This window comes from Cynara cardunculus (assembly GCF_001531365.2).
Source record: "Cynara cardunculus var. scolymus isolate 2C chromosome LG 5, CcrdV1, whole genome shotgun sequence".
NCBI lineage: Eukaryota > Viridiplantae > Streptophyta > Magnoliopsida > Asterales > Asteraceae > Cynara > Cynara cardunculus.
The window spans coordinates 36,719,522-36,729,659 of record NC_037532.1 but is presented as its reverse complement, the minus strand read 5'-3'; the positions used below and the strand labels follow the sequence as shown (position 1 = coordinate 36,729,659).

At 36.4% G+C, this 10,138-nt stretch overlaps 2 protein-coding genes across 2 annotated transcripts in view; both read left to right on the top strand.

The window, feature by feature from the left end:
• The first annotated feature begins 435 nt into the window (after nt 1-435).
• On the top strand, nt 436-2,525 carry LOC112513066 (GDSL esterase/lipase At5g14450). The gene is made up of 5 exons (XM_025119189.1): nt 436-688; nt 770-979; nt 1,162-1,334; nt 1,777-2,050; nt 2,156-2,525. Exons 1-5 carry the CDS (start codon nt 436-438, stop codon nt 2,413-2,415), a joined length of 1,170 nt encoding a protein of 389 aa, XP_024974957.1. The 3' UTR covers nt 2,416-2,525.
• Nucleotides 2,526-4,050: 1,525 nt separating this feature from the next.
• LOC112512776 overlaps nt 4,051-10,138 on the top strand; it is an 8,956-nt gene continuing 2,868 nt past the window's right edge. Inside the window, exons 1-10 of the mRNA XM_025118916.1 lie at nt 4,051-4,115; nt 5,227-5,377; nt 5,675-5,786; nt 5,897-6,046; nt 6,593-6,697; nt 7,453-7,536; nt 7,608-7,723; nt 8,604-8,705; nt 8,783-8,896; nt 9,417-9,473. Coding sequence (XP_024974684.1) covers nt 5,358-5,377; nt 5,675-5,786; nt 5,897-6,046; nt 6,593-6,697; nt 7,453-7,536; nt 7,608-7,723; nt 8,604-8,705; nt 8,783-8,896; nt 9,417-9,473 — 860 coding nt within the window. The 5' untranslated portion in view covers nt 4,051-4,115; nt 5,227-5,357. The remainder of the gene's footprint in view (nt 4,116-5,226; nt 5,378-5,674; nt 5,787-5,896; nt 6,047-6,592; nt 6,698-7,452; nt 7,537-7,607; nt 7,724-8,603; nt 8,706-8,782; nt 8,897-9,416; nt 9,474-10,138) is intronic.

Sequence of the window (10,138 nt, the reverse complement as noted above, 5' to 3'; positions counted from 1 at the left end):
AAAAAATTGAATTAAAAAATTACACAAAAAATAGGAATTCTAAATAGTTAACTTGATACTAATATCGATATATTTTTGTCAAATTTTTATGATATCTTCAAATTTATATTTTATTCAAAAATAAAAACAATATCATTTTCTCAAAACCACTAAAAACTGTATTATATCGACGAAGATAAATAATAACACAAAACATTAAAATTAAAATATATCTTGTTATAAGATGCGAGCACTCTTCTAATGTTAATAAAAACGAAAAAAATGCAGTAACATGTCTACACACTAAAATAATAATAATCTTAAAAAAAAAGTTGGTGAAAGTAGAGGGGGGTAAAGTGTCATTTAAGCAAAGTTGGTGAGACTTGATATGGTGTGTGCGTGTGTATTATGTACATAAAAGGACCACCGAAGTTGCTTTGAATTTTTGTATTCATCATGGCAAGTATTGTAGTATTCTTCCTCTCGTTGGCTGCCGGAGTAGCCACCGGACAACCGTCTCTCCTGCCGCCATCTCCGCCGCCATCTCGGGCATGTGATATACCAGCTATATACAATTTCGGTGATTCCAACTCCGACACTGGCGGCATAGCGGCGGCATTTTATCCTCCAGGTCCACCTTCTGGCGAAACCTTCTTCAAAAGGCCCGTCGGAAGAGCCAGTGACGGCCGCCTAATCATAGACTTCGTCGGTAAAACAAACCTCGAAAAAAAATGTCTGAAATTTTTATATTTTTTAACAGGGAATTTATTGTGTTATGTTATATGATTAGCCGAGAAACTGGGATTGTCGTATTTGAGTGCGTATTTGGATTCTATCAAAGCCGATTACACACATGGTGCAAATTTTGCAACGGGCGGTGCAACCATTAGGCGCGTAAATGAATCATGGTTCGTAAATGACGTTAGTCCGTTTTCTCTCGACATTCAAGTTGAGCAGTTTAATCAGTTCAAAGATAGAACGATTTATCTGTATAATAAAGGTAAATTCTATTAAAAACAAATGCTCCAATTAAATACTCATATGTCCACGTTTTTATTTTACTATCCCAAAATAAATGTCCATTTTCAAAAGTAAGTGCATACTTTCCAGTTACACCCTTAATTATGAGATGGAGAAATTAATTAGTAATTTAACCAAAAAATGTAAAATAATTTTTTGTAGCCGAGAACGAATCTCAAAGAAGCAATCTACCTAGGCCCGAGGATTTCGCGAAAGCCATATACACAATCGATATAGGCCAAAACGATATTGCATACTGTTTCAGGACACTGGGAGTCGAAGCGAGCCGAGCCGCCATCCCCGATATCGTCAACCAATTTGCTACGTCTATTCAAGTAAATTCTGTAAATTTTCAAGACGTCTTGCATTATTTTTATACTGAGATAATGTACCAAAGGTTAACAAAACGAGTCTTGAGGTGTCGTTCTATGGAGTACAGATGATGTCGGGCCCGTTTAAAGGAATATCTCTAACAGAAACTCAACTCAACGCACTCGAATAAACGATAAATATCAGGTCAAGAAAAGTCCGTGTGTTCAAATTGATAACAGAAAAAGTCTTGTTAGCCTGTTTATGGAAAAACATGGCTCGACGTTGACTTCTAACTCCACACATATGTATGTTTTCGTCACTGCGAGAAATAAAGAATGTGGCGTGTTTTTTTTCCTTTCAGATTCCGATACAAATTTGTTCCATTTGTTGGAATAATTTCGCACTATTTATGATTTGTTTTATTTAAATTTATTCATAATACCTGACTAAAATGTGAACGTATAGCAATTATACGGAAAAGGCGCAAGGGCATTTTGGATACATAACACAGGGCCCATTGGTTGTTTGCCCGTGACATATGCGAAGATCCATGACCCACCCAGGGGTTACCTCGATAAGACTGGGTGCGTCGCGGGGCAAAACGTTGTAGCCACCGAGTTCAATAAGCAACTCAAAGCGAAAGTCATTCAACTGAGATCAGATTTGGCGGGAGCTGTGCTGACGTACGTGGACATGTACTCAGCAAAATATCAATTGATTGCCAATGCCAAAGACCAAGGTGCTTCACTTCGTCTTGATCTTAGTCAAACGTTCTGTTTTTTTTTTGTTTATCGTGTATAATTTGTTAATTTATTGACAAATTCTTCATTTGGATTTGTAATAGGATTCAATAAATGGTCCACGATATGTTGCGGATACCACGATTCAGACGAGGACGTGTACTGTGGGAATCAAGGAAAGATTAACGGTACTGAAGTTTTTGCTGGATCGTGCAAAGACCCAACTAAGGTCATTAGTTGGGATGGTGTACATTACACTGAAGCTGCGAACAATTGGATTGCGATCCACATCACTGACGGATCATTTTCAGATCCACCATTTTCAATTCTTGAAACATGTCCAAATCATATATCAGTATCGTAATCATTCATCAGTATCAAATTCACACTGACTGAAACAAACTAATCAATTTGTTTTTACCTTTTCATTTGTCATCTTGTGATAAAAACAATGAAACATGAGTTTCGATCCATATGTCAATAACATACAGATAATAAGATTAAATAATACGAAAAAATTTATTTATCTGTTGTCTTCTCATTCAGTTTCTATTTTCTAGCTTGTTATCTATTTATTGTCTTCTAATTCAGTTGGTTTTTTTTGAGCTCGTTATCTTTTCAGACTTTTCGTTCTTATGTGAACGTGAGAGACATGACTTCTTGATTTCAATCTCACTAAACATGTCATGTTTGATTATGACATAAACTCATATATCAGTGTTTTTTTTATTATATCCAGTTTATGTTAATATCAAGAACAATCCATGTTACCAAATGGCCTTTGATCTAGCAGTTTGTGAGTCTTTGGCCTCCTAAAAGATAATGGATACCTTACCAAATGTGAGGAGGGTATATGAGTTTTTATTATATTTGCCGTATATAAATATTATATATACTTAAAAAAAGAACGATCCGTATTTTATATAAACATAAACTAATTTATCCAAAATTTATAAAAAAATTAATTAATTCAATTCATTTAAAAAGACTTATTATCTTAATAAATATCTTCGTTAATTATTTATAAAATTAAAAATATTTAAAGAAATAACAGTTACGAGACCTAAGAATACATTCTTGAGATTTATTTATCAAAATGTCTAAAAACCCAAACATAGACATCTTATGAGATTTATTAGTACAAATTTACCAAATATGCAAATTTTATCAAATACTCAATACATTTGATAAATATCAAGTAAAACACATTAATACTTCAAAATACATATTTTTGGCATGTACATAGTTTTCACAAAGTAACTTGAATCCACCTTATTAGATTTATGCTAAATCCAAACCGAATCTTGAACTTCCTTTGAAGGAAACTTGAGATTTACAAGCATCTCTCAAATCTTAGATCTAAAACTTATGAAAACATATTTTCCACTCAAAGAATCCAAAACTTAAGACAAGGATGAAAGAAAAGGTGTGGAGATGAAGAAACACTCAAAACTGTAGCTGTTTATAGGGGAAGGGAAATGATTTGGGTGCGAATAGGGGTTTCTAATTCTTACCAATCAAACGCGTGGTCAAATTCCATTATAATTCCTTCAAAGTCAAATTCCTTTGATGGATTTTAATTATGTCATATTCAATTCTACAAACCAAACATCCCCTTACTTTATTCGAGTAAAAATTATAATTTCAAAAGTATAAAGACATAAATAGTAATTTTCAACAAACACCATGGGAACTAAAAACATAATTTAATTTAATTTAATTTATGCATAAATGCGGGAACATTTTATAAATCGTCATCCGGCCCTACACGTGGACCAACCAGAAACTATACCGACCGTCGGATCGTACCGTTTCTGACAAAAACAATACAGAGTGGAGCACCACACTGTCGCCCGCAACAATTCTCCACGCTCTCAATTAAATAATCCCCAATTAAGATGAAAGAATTTTGTCCAATTCGAAGATTCTTCCAATGTCTGCATTCATGAAATCAATCAACCATTCATGAAATCATTTGGTAATAATCCTTTGTTTCTCTGCCAACTCTACTTGCTTCACTTTTGGTTTTATTGAATTCATTCAGCAAATTTGAAGTTGTAACTTGTAAGTAGTTATTTGAAGATTGAGTAGCATTTTATTTTAAATTCTAGGGTTTTTGCTGCTCGAAGTTAGTTGATTTAACTGAGTTTGACGGTATTTGCTTTACATTCGTGGATTTTTTTTGTTTATGTACGTAATTTGGTTCGTGTGATTTATTACGATCTAGGATATGAGTTGATTTGCGTTATGTTTGCATTGGTTGATTTTGTTGGAGTAGAAATCAAGTTGAATTTGTTTTTCCCCTTTTTTCGTTTTCCACATTGTTTGTTTGTGAATTCGTAAATGTATTTGCGTTTTGTCGGTTGGTATTAAGAAGAGAAATTCCGCAATGTAGGTGGATTTTGTTGATATAAACGAGGGGATATGTACTTGTTTAGATTCAATTACTATATGCAGCATCGCAAGTTCATCTGATTGATAATTTTTTTAGAGTTGAAGATCCGGGTTTTAAGCGTCATAAAACTAATATTATGCATCACCTAAAACATGATAAAGAGTCATATAAGAGTGCTAAAAGATCGTAAGCACAATGTATTGTAATACATGTTCTGCTTAACCTATACAGGGTTTAACGGAAAATGACTGAACAACACCTTAGTTGCATGTTATTTATGATGTTTTGATTACCGGCAACCCCGACTGGCCCCACATGGACCCTGCCCCTGAGGAACCACATGTGAGGAGGCATTTCAGAGCTAAGGGGCTGTTTGGTTGGTTTTCCATTAAGTTCCATATGAATAAAGTTGTAACTCCGGATTAATCTGTCTGTATAGATTGGGAAGGTTTTTGTTTGGCAGGGTTTTTTTCATAGATTGAAGGAGTGTGTGTTTTTAATTAGGAGGAATAGTTAAACTTGGCTTTTTGCATAAAGCTCCCCCTATAAGTAAGCCACTTTCTATGTATTATGCCACTACCAAACAGTCATGTATAGTTGACTGAATAAGCTATGACTACCACTAAGTTTATTAAGCTGCTAGCAAACATGCCTAAGCGGCTGAGGCTAGCAGGAGGGTTCAACCCATCTCCCGCAGGATTCTAACTTGAACCTGTTATGATGTTTGATATTTACATATTGTATATCTTTGTTTTTCATGTTTCTTTTTTCTGATTTCAGGGTTGGACCACTGTGATAAGGCTACACATAGTGAGGGAGTGAACTTTAAAGTTGACTATATACATAAGCTATAGGTTCTGAAAATTTGAGGCATCTGATTTTTTCTTTCAGATCAGCTGGTTCAGAATAGTATGGGAACAATTACCCGCAGGTTCTAAACTCTAGTTCTTGTTTCCTTTGATATTTCTAGGTCTAGACAATTTGGATGACTTAATTCGTTTATTCCACAAAGGTTAAGGCCTTTGCCATTTATATAAGTTGATAACCTGATATTGTTACCAAAGGGTCATTGGCCCGGTGGTACTCGGGTTACCGGTAGAATCCAACTTTTGAGGAGGTTAAGGGTTCAAACTTCACATGTGCGTGGGTATTTGCCGTATATAAATATTATATACTTAAAAGAAAACTAGATATTGTTCTTTGTCACTTACTGTCGTTTTTGGTGCAGAGGAATGGTAAGAAGACCGAACGAGACAATGAGGCTAATAGTAACAACTTTTATCAGTGTTGTATTTGGATTGTTTTTAGGAGTATCTTTCCCAACAATTTCATTGACTAAGGCATGCTTCAAACGGTTCTATCATTCTTTGAGTCATGTGAAGTTGATTATGCTATCTATTTATTACCTTAAAGGGAGGAGTAAAAACAGAACAACTTGTGTTTGAAACAGATGAACCTTCCATCGACTCTACTTCCCTCCATTGATCTTGGTTACATAGAGGACAAGTATTCAGGCCTCTCATCTCAAGCACTCTTGAATATTTGGTCTTCAATAAGGCGTGGTGAGGGCATATTATCACATGAACCTGAGGACACAAAGGTAAAATTGTTACTCCATTTTGTCCATAGATCTCTCTGTGTGTATATATATGTATGTATAGGGTGAGGTTCAGGGGAAAACCCCAAAAAATTGAAAAAATGAGGAACACCCTAATAACCATTTATCTGTGTGGTATGCACATCTACATACAAGTAATTGAAGATGTTTCTTGCACATGCACATGTGCATACCGGACAAGTACTTGTATGCACATGTGCATATCATACAAATGAAAGGTTATTTGGGGTGTTCCTCAGTTTTTCATTTTCTTGCGGTTTTCCACTCAACCTCACCCTATATATATACACATATATGAATGTATGTATGTATGTATATATGTATGCGGGGATGGAACCAGAATATGGGGTTAGAGTGGTCCTCTTAAATGTTATTATGCAAATACATAAATAAGACAAATAAAAAAGTATAAAACTCGCCTCAATCCAGGGTCGCATGGATCTAAGATAAATAGTATCATTTTCTGCTTATACATTTTTCCATGATCCTAGAACCTATTGTCTTCATGTGAAAATGCTCGTAATGCAGATCTGGGTTCCAACAAATCCTCGAGGAGCTGAAAGGCTACCCCCTGGTGTAGTTGCATCCGAGTCTGATCTCTACTTGCGTAGACTATACGGTTCCCCCAGTGAGGTATCTTCTGCTATATCCATGTTATTTAGCTGCCATTTGTTAAACTCGGTCTGAAATTACTCCATCTATTTTTTCAGAATGAAAAAGGCACACCGTTTTAGAAATGTGCAATTATTACACTTTTTAATTAACTAAATGACAACGTCCCCCTTAATAATAGAGGGAGTAATGAATTTCCCCATCTCATAATTAAGGTTATAATTGAAGGTAGGCACTTGCTTTTTGAAAGTGGACACTTATTTTCAGCCAAACTAACTTAGAAATATGGAGTGTGGATACTTAGGACCCGTTCGGTTTGACGGGATGTTTTTGAGAGATTTGGAGTTTGTGGAGTATTTGGAATTGGGAGGATTTGGAATCTTTGGTGTGTTTAATTTGTAGGATTTAGAACGGAATTGAATTTCATTCTTTATAAATAATTTATGGAAACAAATTTTAAAAAAATATAAAAATAATTGCATTACCTTTTTTATTAATTGATTATTACAAAGCAAGTGTTTTTAACATATTTTAAAACATTATTAGAAATCCTATGAAATTCTGCGAAATACCAACTGGGTAACGGAAGTTCTAATTCCCATGTTTGTGGGATTTCAAGTCCAAGCGTTCCTTCAAACCAAACATATGATTGGAATGGAATTCAATTCCAAATCCTATCGAATCCTCCAAACCAAACGGGACCTTATTCTTTGGGACGTAGGGAGTAGTTAACTTCATTTGTGTTAGGAAATTATTTGATAAAGTTAAACTTGCAGGACTTGATTATCAAACCAAGGTACCTTGTAACCTTTACAGTGGGTTATGAACAGAAGGACAACATTGATAATGCTGTGAAGAAGGTTGGGTGAATGGTCATTTATGTCCTTTTTGGTTATTTGTGTGTGAACCCATCTAATTCTAGCATCATCAGTTCTCAGAGAATTTCACCATTCTGCTGTTTCACTATGATGGTCGGACAAGTGAATGGAATGAATTTGAATGGTCAAAGAGGGCTATACATGTCAGTGTTCTCAAGCAAACTAAATGGTAACTTTCACATTGCTTCAACTACAATGACATGGGTAGTTTAGTAATTTATGTAGACAGGACTGGACTGGATGGTCAAGCAAACTCCTTGTAAACATAAAAGTGAGTTTGGTATGCGGACAGAATTGGACGGAACTGGACTAGACTAGGCTAGACGGTCAAGAGTGAGGTAGGTGGATAAAAGAATCCCGGAAGGTTTTAGTGTTTTAATTTGACATGGGTAGTTTAGTAAATTACCAATCTTGTGCCATGTCTTTAATTTTTGTTCCACCTATTTTGGTGGGACAGAAAAAAGGGAAATTAACGTAAATAGCCATTTTGACCAACGCAATTCATCTCCTAGCCATCCCTCTCCATTTTTACCATTTTATCAATATCTCCGCAAGTGCCCTTGCCACAACTTGCGGAGGGTGCAATTTATAAAAAAATAGACTGTATCTGATTATTCTTAAAATTAGATGAGAAGAGAAGTGATTATTCATCTCCTAACCGGAAGTGGAGAAAAGTGAAATTCAATTCTTTTTAAATCCTCATATCCCCCTCAGCAAGTGAACAGAAGTGAAATTCATTTTTTTAAATCATCAATGCCCCCTCCCGCAAGTGAACAAAAGTGAAGTCTAATTTCTTTTTTTTAACTTACCAATGCCTCTCCGCAAATTGTGGCAAGGGCACTTGCAGAGGTATTGATAAAATGGTAAAAATGGGAGAAGGATGGCTCCGAGGTGGTTTTCCCAATAAATGCATCCTTATCCCACTCGGTTCCTATCCTGTCTCGGTCTAATGTAGCGCCAGATGTGGAACAAACTTTTTTTGTCCCACATACCAAACGCACCCATAAATGAACTATTTTTCTAATGGATGAGAATGAAATCGGTTTTAGGTGGTATGCCAAACGTTTTTTGCACCCGGACATCTTGGCACCGTATGACTATATATTCATCTGGGATGAGGATCTCGGATTGGAGGACTTTGATGCCCAAAGGTAAACGTTCAAGGTCTTGTATCCGTTAGTAACTAGAAAGTAGATATTTTTCAAGACTCTTCTAGCTTATGATGCAGGTACATAAACCTTGTCAAGAAGCACGGATTGGAAATCTCTCAGCCGGGCTTATCAGCTAACAGTGGACTAACTTGGCAAATGACTAGAAAGCGAGATGATAGTGAAGTGCACAAGTAAGCAACAGAACTAATGCTCAATTCTTTGTAGTTTCTTGTTCTATTACATACAACCACTCTACTCTTTAGGGTAGAGGCGAGGTATGCAGGCATCTTACCCCCAGACCCTTCACAGACCTGACCTCCGTGTGGGGATATATTGGGCTCGTTTGATTTTTTTTTTTCTTCTGGAAGGGTGCCCCGGGTTATGCCCAAACTAATCTAGCAAATTGTGACTGTAAGAGATTAGTCCTGATAAACTCAGTGGCCACAATTGTTGTGGATGCCTGGAATTGAACCCGAGGCAGATGGGATATTCCACCACATCCCCCTGGGCTTCAACCACTATACCTTCGAATAGGAATCCATTTTATGAAAGATCCTGGCTTTCGTGCTTTGGCGGGTCTCCGAGATCCTTTCGATGACCTATGTTGCCACAACCCTTGTGGTTTTGGGCTTGTTTGGTTTGGTTTGGTTTGGTTTGGTTATATGCTTACCTTAATCTTGAGTTGACTTATTTCACTTGTTGAACTCCCAGAGAAGCCGAGGAAAGAGATGGCTGGTGCACTGATCCACATCTGCCTCCATGTGCAGCGTACGTTTGCCACTTTACATAGTTCTCATTCAACAAAAAAAGAAACATGCTTTGCTTCATAGTACTTGATAAACTAAGGGGTCATTTTCCAAATGCTTACCCGGTAAGCGCTTACCAAGTCACCTTACATTACCGGATGAACATGGCAAAGACCGAGAATCTTAACCGGTAAGAGCGATGACGAGGACTAAGAGTCTTACCTGGTAAGTGAGGGTGATGGCTCTTACCTAGTCATGGGCGGACCTGATGTGGTGGCATGGGTGGCACGTGCACCGTATTATTTCGCCGTCGAAGGGTAAAAAATTTAGGTTTGTTAACGGTGCTATCGTATCATTTTAGAAGGTGCTACCGTATTTCCATGAAATCCAGATGGTGCAACTAAAACCCAAACAAAACAAAGCCCAAATAACCAAAACCATAATTTTTGTAATTATTTTTGGGTATATATTGACCGTTTTCAAAAGATGAAGACGCGTCGGGTACAAGTTTAGAAGTTGTTTATCGGTACTTAGGGTTGTAAACGAACCGAACGAACATAAACGAACGGTAAATGAATGAACGAGACTCTTGTTCATGTTTGTTCGTTTAACTAAACGAACAAAAAAATAGTTCATGTTCGTTCATTTATTAAATAAACGAACTTCCCGCCGAACGGTTCACGAACG